This window comes from Rousettus aegyptiacus, unplaced genomic scaffold (genome assembly GCF_014176215.1).
Source record: "Rousettus aegyptiacus isolate mRouAeg1 unplaced genomic scaffold, mRouAeg1.p scaffold_m13_p_8, whole genome shotgun sequence".
Lineage (NCBI taxonomy): Eukaryota > Metazoa > Chordata > Mammalia > Chiroptera > Pteropodidae > Rousettus > Rousettus aegyptiacus.
In genome coordinates, this window is record NW_023416311.1 from 111,924,807 (window position 1) to 111,937,877 (window position 13,071).

At 65.8% G+C, this 13,071-nt stretch overlaps 1 protein-coding gene across 1 annotated transcript; it reads left to right on the forward strand.

Moving 5' to 3' along the window:
- Positions 1-4,899: 4,899 nt before the first annotated feature.
- IRX4 (iroquois homeobox 4) lies at positions 4,900-9,126 on the forward strand. The gene is made up of 5 exons (XM_016124659.2): positions 4,900-5,321; positions 5,812-6,063; positions 6,840-6,952; positions 7,532-7,860; positions 8,288-9,126. Exons 1-5 carry the CDS (start codon positions 5,277-5,279, stop codon positions 9,124-9,126), a joined length of 1,578 nt encoding a protein of 525 aa, XP_015980145.2. The 5' UTR covers positions 4,900-5,276.
- The last annotated feature ends 3,945 nt before the right edge of the window (positions 9,127-13,071 follow it).

The window sequence follows — 13,071 nt, forward strand, 5'->3', positions numbered from 1 at the left end:
GCTGGCTTCTCTCTCGGCCTGGCCTGGTGGGAACGGCGGAGGAAAGGGCGAGGCCTGCGGGCAAACGCCATCTTGGCCCGCGCCCCGAAGCAAGCCCACGGGCACGCCTCTCCAGTGACTGCAGAGGGCATTGAGAAAAACGATGGGAAAAGCAGCAAATAACTTCTCTAGACACTACCCGTGACAACAAGCCTCAGCTGTCATTGTGCCCGCACGGATTATGAGGAGAAAGCTCAAAGGCTTCCGGGCCGCTGCGCGAGGGGCAGGAAAACCTGGACCTGGGACCCACGACACTGCCTCCCCTCCCTGCCTCAGGCCGCAGAAGCCACAGGCTGTGCCCGCAGAGGTGGCTGCCCGGCGGGCCCAGCCCCGCAGCCTCTGTTAACCTGGGTCAGCACACCAGGGTTCCCACCCGCCCTGCCAGCGCCCCCAGAGCCCAGGGGCTGGCGGGCAGGGCAGCGCTGAGAGGGAAGCCGGGCTCCCTTAGTGTGAAGGGGGCGATGGGGGTGGGGAGAAAGGGGAGCCCTGAGGGCCAGGACGCCCAGCCTGCCCCTGGAGAAGCCACCCAGCAGCGCCCTCAACCTGACCTCCAGGACCGGGAGGGATACCGCGATCAAGGGGGGCCTCTGGGAATTGGGGACAAGTAGGAACGGCTCCGCCTGCCGACGCCCAAGGCGGCCCCGGGCAGGACAGCCAGGGTGCTCAGGAGCGGAGCGGGGGCCAAGCCTTCGGCCTTCCCGCAGCGCCGTTCTGAGCCCGGCGTCCCTGCCCTCTCCCCACCAAGGGCGCCCCTCACCCCGCTCCTAAGCCCCGGGCACCCCGCGCGCCGGCCGGCGGAGGGGAAAGTTGGCGAGCGCGCGGCGCCCGCGGGGGAAAGCGTTAATGGGCGGCCGGGTGGGAGCAGAGCGCTCGCTCGCCCACGTCACGCCGGTGCGGGCTCGGCTGACGGCCGCGGCGCCTGGGGACGCCGGCGCGCTCCGCTCGCCAGGTGCTCCGCCTGGAAATGTCTCCATTAGTTGTCGCCTGTTCCCCGCCGGAGCGCGCGCGCAGAGCGGCCGCGCAGAGCCCTCACGGGCGGCCGGTAGTGGCCCGGCGCCACCGCAGGTAGGCGAGGTCCCCGCGCCCGCCCCCGCCCCAAGGCTCCGAGACCCCTCCCCCCTAACGGAGAGGCGGAGGCGCTGCGCGGCCGCCGTGGGGCGCGGGCGGAGGCGACGGTGGCGACTCCCCGGTGCGTCCCGGGCTGCGCGCTGCTCCCCGCGGGCCCGGCGCCCGAGAGGCGCGGGCGGGCGCGTCCCCAGTGCAGGTAGGGAGTGGGCTCCGCCGCGCAAACTTTGCGTGATCGCTCCTGAGCTGGAGGACACAAAGTTTGCTGTCTGCCGGCGGGGTCTCTGGAGGACGCTGCGTTTGCTGCAAATCTGGGGAAGCGGGATACGGGGGGGCGGGGGGGAGCACGGTGGAGGGTGCGCGGTCACCTGCGCCCGGACGCCCGGACTGCATGCCATCCCGGCTCGGGCGGCGCCCTGTAAGCGCGCGGCGGGGGCGCGGCAGGAGAGCCAGAAGGCGCCCGCAGGAATGCAGGGCATTTCGGGGAGCAGATTCAATGCGGGCGCCTGCGGCTCGCCCAACTGGCCTCGGGGAGACCCCAGAGGGCAAGTTGCGAAGGGGTGACCTGCCGACCTCAGGATTCGCGAACATCTGGACGCCTCCTAGCCCCTCACCCCGCCAGGGGTCCGAGAGAGGTGGGCCGGCTCGGGCGCCCCAAGCCCTCGGCCCTACGGGCCCAGCGCCTCAGAAAAGAAGGCGCCCGCCTGGTGCCGCGCACTCCGCCTCCGCCTCCGCCCTGCGCCTGGGTTCAACTTCGCTGGGCTGGAGCGAGTCCTCCTGCGCTCGCGGCACTCAGTGCGGTCAGGACTCCGGGAAGCCGGAGTGTGGGGCTCAGCTGGGGGCAGGGGCAAAGTCTCACCAGGAGCGGGAGAAGGTCTGGGCGCGGCCTATCTCCCTGGAAGCGCCCCCCACCCCAAGGTTACAGCGACCTGCGGCCACGTCCCAGAGCAAGAAGGGCCCTCAGGCCTCCGACAGTCGAGTTTGGCGCCCTTCTCACGCAGCGGGCCGCTGGGCACCTTGCGGCGCCGAGCTGCTGCCCTGTGCGCGGGTACCCGCTCGCTTCCGGCGGGGACTGCTCGCTGGTGTATTCGGAACCAGGGGGCCCTCCAGGGCCAAGAGCTGGCGTTCCGCGTCTACGCAGCTGCAGTTAGCTGCGGGTACTTGAGATGCCGCCGCTCCTGGTGTGTGCGCCCCTGGAGGAAACCCCGGCGCCTGGCTCAAAGCCTGGCCTTTTGCTGAAGAGCCCCTAGGAGTTGTTCTGGTGTTATCCATGGGGCAAAGATGGCCCAGAAAGGGCCCCGGTCGGGCAGGGTGCCAGCGGGATGTCGGGTGTGCAGACGAACCCCTGACCCCGCATCCAGGACTGGCTCTCTGGGCCTGGGCTAGAGCCAGGGAGGTGGGGTCGGGCGGGGGCGGCTCCCCGGGCAGCCACGAGTTTCCCCAAACAGGGCGGCCGGGCCGGGCCGGGCCCGTGAAGCTGCTGCCGCAGGCCCTGGGCGCGCAGGAAGCGGAGGGTCAGGGCTCCGTGGCCTGGGATAAGAGAGAAGTCGCCGTGAGAACCGGGCAGGCCGGTGGGACAGGGAGCGTCTTTTCACTCGCACGCTGCAAAGGAAGACTGAGCACTTCGGCGATGGCGGCGGGGCGGCCCCTCCCTGAAAGCCATCCCCGGAGGCCCCACGGAGGGGCCGTGCCCGCCGGCTCTGGGGTGAGCACGTAGCTCGGAATGGTCGCGAGAGCGGGTGCGCCGTTTCCCGTGAGCCATGGCCGAGTCTCGGGCAAGGAACCGCGGCTGTCAGGGCCGGGTGTGCCGAGGGCTGCCGGCCGGAGCCGGGGGGCGCTGGCTGCTGGGAGCCGGCGGCGGCTTCCTCCCCAGCCGGCTGAGCGCTCGCGCCCGCGCTGGCCAGGCGGGGGCCACAGCAGGGGGTGAGGGAGGAGAGCCGAGGCCGTCCTCCTGCGCGGATCCCGGTCGGCCACCCTCGGCGGCCTCCCCTCCCGGGCCGAGCCTCATTACCCGGGCAGAGCCAGTTGTTTGTAAACAATAAATAATGGAAGGTGGGGGGACGTTCCGCCGAAGCCTCGGCAGAAGCCGGAACACTGGAAGGAGTTGGGCGGAGGGGCGGTGGGGGAGGGGCGGTGGGGGAGGGGAGGAGCGGAGGAGGAAGAGGAGAGAGATGGAGAGATTCATTTCTGCCGAGAAGCCCGGTGGCTAGTTTCTTATTATTTACAGGAAGGTGATATTAGCAATTCAGGTGAGAAAGAAATAAACACGGCCACCACCAAATCAATACAGAATTCAAAAACAATTATTAATGTCATTTGATTCGTGTTCTTTATACATCTCTCCTGGCTACAGACGCTAAACTGTCTGAATAATTTGCATGGAGCGCCTATTCATTATTTCCGATGTTTTTCCTTTGCAAGCAGCTCGGACGTGGCCGGCTCTGGTCCAACGCGATCGGAGAACTCGTATTTTCTTCTGTAAATTAAAGCAATTACGCAGCAGATATTATATGATGCGCACTGTGGTCTCCAGATAGTCATCAATCACCTTCAACCAAGCTGTCAGAGCAGGCAGATTTCGTTTCTGGGAGGCAGGCTTGCAGCTGGGGAGAGGGTGAGAACGTCATCATTAATTAGAGGATGACCCTGGGGCGATTCGCAGGTCTGAACCCAAGAATCTCTTCTAGCAAGTCTGCACAGCGCCGCCGCGCGCGGCCCCCTCCCGGCCGAGCCGGGCGAGAGCAGCTGGGGCGAGCTGGGGCCCCGGAGGTCGGCGGTGCCCAAGGCGGGGAGCGAGTTCAGGGTGGCCCGGACGCCCCCTTGTCGCCTGCGCGCTGGCCTCTGCTTTGAACTCCGGCAAGGGCCCAAGGCCCCGACTGGCTGCGGAAGTCCTGGGGTGGGCGCTGGGTCTCCTCCCCAGAACTCTCCGCGCAGCCCGGTGGGCAGAGGGCTATGCAAGGCGGGCTGGGAAGGGCGCCCCCGCCTGACGCCCGGCGCCCCCTCCCACGTGCCTAGCGCCGAAGGTCGCCAGGAGGAGCGAGTGCGGCGGGAGCGGCCCCGACACTGACTCTCGGAACCTACTCCCCGGAGCGCACAGGGACATCCAGCAGTCCTGGGTTTAGCCGCGAGGGGCAGGGTGGCCGAGGGCGTGCGGCCCCGGAGGGTGGGGGGCGGGAAAGGGAGGGCCGCGCACCGAGTGGGAACTCACAGGCGGGAGAGGGGGAAGGGCGTTCCCCACGGACTCGGCGGCCCAGTGTGGCAAGTCCTGAAGCCCTGGAGCGGCGTGGCAAGCTCCGGGGCGGGCCGGAACTCACTCACCTGGGGGCATTTGGACCTCCAGATGCGGACACTCTTGAAGCTGCATCTGGTTCTGGAAGACCAGCCCGGAGTAGGGTTCGAACAGGGGGAGGCGTTGCCGACTCCGGGTGAAACCCAAGTCGCCCGCGTAGCCGCCGCCTTCCACCCGGAGGGGCGCGCGGAGCGCAGGCCGCCGCTGCCCGCGCCGCGCGGGCTAATTTTAACTGTTGATTACATCTTCATGAAGACTCGCTCGCGTGTCCCTCATACGTCTCATTTGTAATTGAGACTAATGATTACAGTGGGGCGGGAAGGAGCAGCTGCTCATTAATTAATTTCTAATTAAAAGTGCCTCCCGTCCTCGGTGACTAAGGAGAGCCGCCGTTCATCGGGGCGCGCTTGATTCCTCGGATGAAATTCATTTGTAAAGCGCGCTGGCCCCTCCGCTGGCCCCGCCCGGCCGGGCCGCGGCCGAGTGACCCGCACGTCTGCGGCCAGGTCAGGCTGCGGCGTGGGCTGACGTCAGAGCCTCTGCCGCTTAAAGCCGCGTACATCTCACTTGACGGGTTTGCGAGACTGTGCTTTTTTTTCTTTTTTGCAAAATATGTATTTGTGTCACCGCTGCGAGGCCGGTCGGTCCCAGAGCCCGCTCGAGGCTCCGAATTGTGAAGCTCAAAGGATCGCGGCCGCCACCGCGGCTCACCTTCCTACCCGGTTAGAAAAGTTTGCGGAGCGCGTGGATGAATTAACCGGCTCTCCTGCTTCGCCCCCCCCAGCGCCTAGGAGCCGGCGGCCCCGGAGCAGCGGCTGCGCCCCGCCGGGCCCCGCGCGCAGGACCCCGCCGGCCCACCCGCCGGCCCCGGGCCGCGCTCGCCATGTCCTACCCGCAGTTCGGATACACCTACTCGTCGGCGCCCCAGGTAAAGAGGCCCCGCGAGGCCGGACGCACCGGCAGGCAGGGACCCGGCGATCCGGTGTCGCTTCCAGCGGTCAGGGCCTGTGCCACGCTCCGCGGGAAGGGCGGGGCTGCCGAGAAATACCGACGGGAGAAGGGGGGAGCTCGCACTTAGTTTGACCTCCACCCAAAGCTGAGGCTCTGCCTTAGGAGACTCGAGCGCGCGGGAGAAACGTGGCCTGCAGGAGGGCCTGCAGGGCCTTGGGGAAACCCCGGAGCAGATGTAAACACCTCACCGCTGCGCAGGACTGCCTGGCCCCACGTGGCAGGAGCGCGCCCCGGGGGGCCAGGGCGCCCAGGCTTGCCGCGGGAAGGCGCCTGCAGCCGGGCTGGACCGAGATAGACCACGGGGACAGGGAGCACTGCCTCCTGGTTGGTGTGGGACAGGTGGAGGCCCAGGGCCCTGGCCTTGCGCCAGGTGGCCTGCCTTTCCTCGGGGCTCCTCTCTCCCCCAGTTTCTGATGACCACCAACTCCCTGAGCACGTGCTGCGAATCAGGTGGCCGCACGCTGGCAGAGTCCGGGCCCACCGCCTCCGCCCAGGCTTCTGTCTACTGCCCGGTCTACGAGAGCCGGCTGCTGGCCACCGCGCGCCATGAGCTCAACTCAGCCGCGGCGCTGGGCGTGTACGGGGGCCCCTACGGGGGCTCGCAGGGCTACGGCAACTACGTGACCTACGGCTCCGAGGCCTCCGCCTTCTACTCGCTGGTATGCAGGGCGGAGGTGTCTCCAGCCTGCCCCTGGAACACCAAGCCCCTACCCTTTGAGTCACTTTCCCCAGTGCCAACCCGAAGGCCGCGGAGTGAGGCCCCTGGGCCCGGGGCTGCTGCGGGTGGGAGGAGTTTCTTCGGTTTTGCTCCTCCCAGCCTGACCCCTGGAGGCACCACCAGCTCCTCCTCCACCCCCTGTCGGTTGGAGCTACCGGGCAGGTGGTCGCTATATTTAACGTATTTTTTTTTACCTTGGATTGCTTTTAAGTTCCGATCAGATCTCTGGTTCTGTCGGAGCAGACCCCCCTCCCACCGCGTTTCCTGACACCTCCCTCACTCCTCCCAGCCCCCCCCTCCTCTCCTCCCAGCCTCCCCCTCCTCTCCTCCCAGCCCCCACTCACCCCTCCCTTTTCCTCTCCCTCCCTCGCTCCTCTCCTGGTCCCCCTGGCTCCTCCCCATTTCTCTCCTCCCCTCCCCCTCATCCTCTTCTCTGTCTCTCCCTCGCCCTCCTCCGTTCTGCCGTCCCCAGCCCCCAGCCTCTCCTGTCCCCCGCCTCCTTCCAGTCTCGCACTCATCCGTCCTTTCCCCTACCCCTAATCCCTGTCCCCCCAACACCTCAGCTGCGCCCTCCTCACATCACTTCTTGGGGCTCTTTTGCTGCCTAGGCACTGGGGACAGTCTGGGGAGTGGGGCGAAGCATGCAAAAACCAGAGGGAGGGGCTCGAGCTGGGCGGCTTCCCCAAGCCGTGACCCTAGGCTCCCGGGCTCCCACAGAACAGCTTCGACTCCAAGGACGCTCCGGGATCTGCGCATGCGGGCCTCGCGCCTGCCGCCGCCGCCGCCTACTACCCCTACGAGCCGGCTCTGGGCCAGTATGCTTATGACAGGTGAGGCGCCAACTCTCCTCACTGCCCCCGGGGGCCCTGCACTCCTGTCGGCCATCGCCCCTCATCAGCCCCACGCCTCCGAGAGAGGTCGGGTGGCAGGATGAGGGGCATTCCTCTCCTCGGGTGGCACCGAGTGACGAGGCCTTGGTCCCAACGAGCCACTGGGCAAGCCACGGAAAGTCCACGCAGGCGCTCTGGGCGCTGTCTCCCCATGGACGCTAGTGACCAGTTCTGCCCGTGGGCGTTACACAATCTGGTTCCCAGCTCTGTGAAATGCTCTCCTATCTTGGGGATCCAACATGTAGGAGAGAGACCCCGTAAAAGAGCTGGAAGGCATGTATGTCTGCGCAGAGTGACGAACACCCGCTGGGCCTTCGGCCAGTGCCCTACCCGTGGCTTCTCTGGCTCGCGAAGAAGCCCAGATTCCATGTGAATTTAATGAAGCATAAATATTCTCTTAAGACTTCAGGCCCAAACCGAGGTCTTACCACCCTAAATACACCCCTACGACACGCCGGGGGGGGGGGGGCCTCGCCTGGAGCAACCCCGCTGGTGCCCCTTTGCCCCGCCCATCCGCAGGTACAGCACCATGGACAGCGGCACGCGGCGGAAGAACGCCACGCGCGAGACCACCAGCACGCTCAAGGCCTGGCTGCAGGAGCACCGCAAGAACCCCTACCCCACCAAGGGCGAGAAGATCATGCTGGCCATCATCACCAAGATGACCCTCACGCAGGTCTCCACCTGGTTCGCCAACGCGCGCCGGCGCCTCAAGAAGGAGAACAAGATGACGTGGCCGCCGAGGAACAAGTGTGTGGATGAGAAGCGGCCCTATGGGGAGGGCGAGGAGGACGAGGGGGCAGAGGAAGACCCCCGGGAGGAGCCCCTCAAGAGCACCAAGAATGAAGGTGGGTAGAGGTTGGTGAAGCGGAAGTGGGCGCATGAGGCCAGACCCCGCTGCGCCTTCTCTGTGGGTCCCAGGGTGGCTGAAAGCATTGCTCCCTTGGGAGACTGGGCAACCAATGAATGAACTGACCCAAGCAAGGGCCCGGGTGGGTGTGGGGGCGGGCTGTGGGGGCGAGCCGGGAGCACGTGCAAAGAAAGCCATCATCTCTTCTAGTGCACTAGATGCCCCCACCCCACCCCCAGTAATCAGAGGCTGAAATCCACTGTCAGGTATCGCCAGTTTGGGAGAGGTGGGAGTGGGAGCTTTTCCTAGCTCTAAAGTCAGGCCCCATGGCCATGGGTGCAGAGGTGGAGGAAGGAGGAAACGGGTCTGGTTAATTCGCGCCCTCTCTCCCTCCACTGGTCACTCTCTCTCTCTCTCCTGGGCAGAGCCAGTCAGCAAAGAGGAGAAGGATCTGGAGCTGAGCGACTTGGAGGACTTTGACCCACTGGAGGCAGAGCCCCCAGAGTGTGAGCTGAAGCCTCCCTTCCAGCCCCTGGATGGCGGCCTGGAGCGCGTTCCCACTGTGCCTGAGGGTCCCAGTGCCCCTGGGAAAGAGGCCTCGGGTGCTCTCCGAATGCCCCTGGCCGCCGGGGGCGGGGCCGCCCTGGACCAGGACCTGGAGAGGGCCCGGAGCTGCCTCCGGAGCGTGGCGGTCGGGCCGGAGCAGCAGCTCGGCGTTGGGGGCGGCCCGCAGGCTTGCGAGGCCAAGATGGGCTTTGTCCAGGCTGGGGCGACGGCGGGCCTTGAGGTCAAACCACGCATCTGGTCCCTGGCACACACGGCTACCGCAGCCGCCGCCACCAACCTGAGCCAGACTGAGTTTCCGTCGTGCATGCTCAAGCGCCAAGGCCCCGCCGCCCCTGCGGCCGTCTCGTTGGCACCTGCCTCGTCGTCCTCACCTGCAGCCCCAGCCTCCGCCGGTGCCCTGGACAGGCACCAAGACTCCCCGGTAACCAGTCTCAGAAACTGGGTGGACGGAGTCTTCCACGACCCCATCCTCAGGCACAGCACTTTGAACCAGGCCTGGGCCACCGCCAAGAGCGCCCTCCTGGACCCGGGGCCGCTGGGACGCTCGCTGGGGGCGGGCGCCAACGTGCTGACGTCGCCCCTGGCGCGCTCCTTCCCGCCCGCCGCCGCCGCCGCGCCCCACGACGCCCAGGCCCCTGGCCCCGCCAAGGAGCTGCTGGCGGCGCCCAAGGCCAGCGGGAAGCCCTTCTGCGCCTGACGCGGCGCGACTCCTGGTGCGCGGGCTGCGCGCCCCGCACGGCCCAGACTCCTTTTGTACTGAGTTTCCAAAGCTAGCGGAGAGCGCCAAGCTCAGGCCGCCCGCCCGCCCGCCCTGAGGGAGGGGCTGGACTCGGTCTCCAGGACCACCGACGAGACCCCACCTGTCGTGCCAGGGCGGGCGACCGTCCTGGCCATTCCCAAACTCGGGGACCAGTGGGATAGGGCTGCTCCCAGAATAGAAGGCAGCCGCCCGGAAGCATAAAGTTTACATCCAAAAGTTTACACGGAGAGGACATTTCGGCTCCCGAGCTTCACCTGGGCCGCTGCCTCCTGGGTGCGAGGCCCGCCGTGTCCCAGCGAGGACCCTCAGCCTTTGACCTGGTCTCATCCTCAGCGCGCAACTCACCGCAGCACTCCCCACCGAAGCCACACTGTTGCACATTCTTAACTCGATAAAATTATGTTTTTTAAAAGTATGTTCGCACCAATAATTGCCTGCTTCAGAGGCTGATATAACAAAGTCAATAAACCGAGTGATGATGTTTGCATTGCAAAATGAATGCATTTCCGATGTAGGGGTTTGAGGCCTGGGAGGGGGGAAGGGGCCGTCGCCCAGGGGAGGAGTGGGGAAGGGGCTCCGGGCGGGAGGGGCTTGCAGAGCCCAAAACGCGGTCGGCCAACCCATTTTTAAAGAAACAGTCAAAGTAAACTTGCAGGATTCTGTTGAATTCCATTCTGTTGATTCTGTGGAAGTGGATGAGAGATCTAAAACTTTAAAATTCTCCATTACCGTAGTCCGGAATTTTGAGAAAATGGGAGTGTCTTCAGCCAGTTTAATTAGAATAACTTTTAAACTTCCTAAATTCCCTAGGACTGTGCCCTGGAGGAGGGGAGGAACGCCGCTGCCCACCCTCAGACCCCGTTTGGGGGAGTGCGCGGCCTCCCTGCGCCCCGCCGGCCCAGAGCCCCACCCCCTCCCTCCTGAGCCCCGCGCCCCGCGGGTAATGAGTTCTCACTGCGAGCTTCGGCTCAGGGACGGGGAAGCGCAGGTAGGCTGCAGATCCGAGGTGGCCTAAAAGAAACGGCCTCGAGGTGGGGGCCGAGGAGGTGGGCAGGGTCTGGGTAGGGGTTAGGAAGAGAACCCCAAGAGCAAATGGGGTGGAGGGGAGGGAGGACCCGGGCCTCGCCCCGCCTCGCCTAGGTTTCTGCACGATGCAGACCCCTGGTTTGCCCTGAAACCAGATTCCCCACCCCCACTCGTGCAGGGCGCCGGGCCCTAAGCCGGGGTCCCGCGAGGACTGCGAGGAGCTCGGCGCGCCTGGATTGGGGCTTGCCCCTAGCCGCGAGCACTCTGCCTAAGGCCTCATTTAAGCCCACGGTGAGGGGCCCGCAGGGATGGAGCGGCCCAGGGCTGCAGCGACAACGTGATGGCGGCCCTCGCCCAGGACGCGGACAGACGGGCCACCGAGGAGACCGGGTTCTCTCGTGGGCCCGCGGGCAGCGTTCGAGAGACAGGCGAGGCCGCGGCTTTCTCCTGCGACGGCGGGACTGGTCTGGGCATCCGTGGGGTCAGGGCCGGAAGCGCTGGAAAGCCGGCCGCAGGGACGGGGCCTCCGGCCGAGTTCGGCATCAGAGGCAGAGAAACCGCGCGGCCAGAGGCCGGTCGCCGGGGCTCGGGGGCGCCCTGAGTGGTGGGACCTTGATGGCTGGACCTCGGCCCGTCCCCCAACTCCAGACCTGGCGCGGAGGGAGCGGTCTCCGGACCCTGCGCGGGGACCGGCGGCCGGCGGAGGCGGCCCGGGCAGCGCGTGGTAATTGGATTGTACCCGCCCGCGCGCTGTCACCCATCGACTTTCCCTCTCTTGGATGATATTATCGAGATCCGGAAGCTCGCCGCTGACGTGCCTGTCAAAAGGCTGCGGCGGGAGCCCCCGGCCTGGCGAGCGAGCATCAGCCAAGATAATTTGAAGTGAAATTTTCATTTTGACAGTAAACCCCTCAATTTCTAAAGGCTCGGCGCTGCGAGCGCCCGCTGGCAGGGGGAGGCTTTGCGGAAAGCCACGTCTTAGACTGAAAAGGGCAAAAGAACTCGAATTAGTTGTAATAGATAAAAGGGCAAAAATAAAGAGTCAAGGGTACTTGACAGTAATAGCGAAAGTGGAGTCTCAGGGGAGACGCCGCGGCCAAGGCTGGGGCGCCAGGAATTTTAATGCGGCCGCCCGAGCGCCCCCAGCCCAGCCCGAGACAAAGCCAAGGCATTTTCAGCAAAAACAAGGCTTCGTGCACGCGGGCGGCGCGGCGCGGCTGTGGATGCGGGTGCAGACGGCGCGGGCCGGACGCGCCCGGGCCAGGGCCGCGGCCGCGCGGGGAGGGCGCGGGGACGCCGGGCGGCGTGCGCGGCGGGCCCGCGCACTGACTGCCATCCCTGCCCGCGGCGCCCCGCGCTGAGGCGCCGTGCGTGGCGCGCGCCGTCCCTGAGGCCCAGGCCAGAGCGACCCACACGGCCGGAGCCCCCACTTCTCGGCGGAACAGGCCGACTGAAAGTGGGCTATTTGATTAAACTGCGAAATCGTGAAATAAAGACATCAAGTGGGGGAGGGGGATTCAGCTACATCCCACGGCGACTCCAAAGGACGCCCGAGGCCGGGGCTGTCACATCGCCCCACACCCCTGGCCTTTGGGGGCACACTCTGGAAGGTTCGCTTTACGCACCTTCCCCGCCCTCTGACCTCACTTCCCGGGGTGGGGGAGGGGGTCAGGCGAGGGTGGCCCGGGGGCGGGGAGGCGGCGACGGGGGCAGGGGAAGCGCTGGGGGGCGGGGCGCGCGGTCCCGGGCGCGGCCCCGCCTCGCCCGCCGCGAGGCTGTCAGGGAAGAAAGGCGCTGGGGACCGCGACGCGCTCAGCCACTCAGGCGTGGCGAATTCAAACACGCCAAGGAGGGTGCTAAATTAACGGCGCTCTTTACATAGAGCCCAAATAAAACTGTAATCAGCGGCGCGTTACTTTTCATTAAGCGAGTGTGACAGCGGCAGATCCGGAGCCGACAGGGGAACAGGCCCGGGAAATATACGGCGGCGCGGACGGTTCCTTAAGCTCCATTAACAACTCTTCGCCGCGGGAAACGGGCTCCCGGAAGCCGGCTCCAAATCTAAAAGCTTTATCGACCCTCCAACTGCCGCTGATGGTTCCATTTTTTTTCTTTTTTTCTTCCTTTTTTTTTTTTTAACTTAAAAGAGAGACGTCCAGCAAGGTAATAATAGAGTTTGACACGGCACCTTCTTAACTAGAGAGAGAGGCAGGGAAGCCGGCCCTTAAATGATATTTAAAAGGCAACCAATTAAGATTTAAAGTGGTCGTCCCCGGAGACCGTGCGTGCGATTTATGCCACCCACTTTCCAGCGGGCGCCCCTGCCCGCGGGTGCCGCTGCAGACGGCCTGGAGCCTCCCTCTCCCGCTCCATCGCGCCCCCCTCTGCCGCTCTCCCCCTCTCCGCCGCCGCCCCCATCCGACCTCCATCTCCCCTCCAGCTCCGAGGAAGAGAATACGGAGGGAGAGCGGCGTGAGCTGGCTGGGATCGGAGCTCTGCTCCCTCGCGCCGGTCACCTGTGGGGACCCGCAAACTGTCTCCCAAGGCAGATGGTAGGAGACTGAGGAAAACGGAGTCTGGCCCCTCCTGCGGTGTCCGAGGCCCACGTGGCGGCCCGGTGCCTGGCGCTGGTGCCGTGGAGGCACGGGGGTCCCGGCCCGCCCCCGCGGCAGCACTGCTGTGTCCCCACGTTCCAGAAGGTGCCACCTCCTTCCTGCAGCTCTGCGGAAGCCCTTCATCTGGGGTCAGCTGCTGTCCCTTTCATGCTGTCACCGCCCTCGAGGTGACAGTGGCCTCAGCATTTGTTTCCACTGAGCTGAAGAAGCCAGGGGAAGGCAGCCTGGCCAGGGAAGCGAG

Excerpts from the sequence above, each read along its gene's own strand:
- IRX4 (XM_016124659.2), top strand. The coding sequence starts at position 5,277 with ATGTCCTACCCGCAGTTCGGATACACCTACTCGTCGGCGCCCCAG. Across the intron at positions 6,064-6,839 it reads CCTCCGCCTTCTACTCGCTG|AACAGCTTCGACTCCAAGGA; the intron begins GTATGCAGGGCG and ends GGGCTCCCACAG. Across the intron at positions 7,861-8,287 it reads CAAGAGCACCAAGAATGAAG|AGCCAGTCAGCAAAGAGGAG; the intron begins GTGGGTAGAGGT and ends TCTCCTGGGCAG.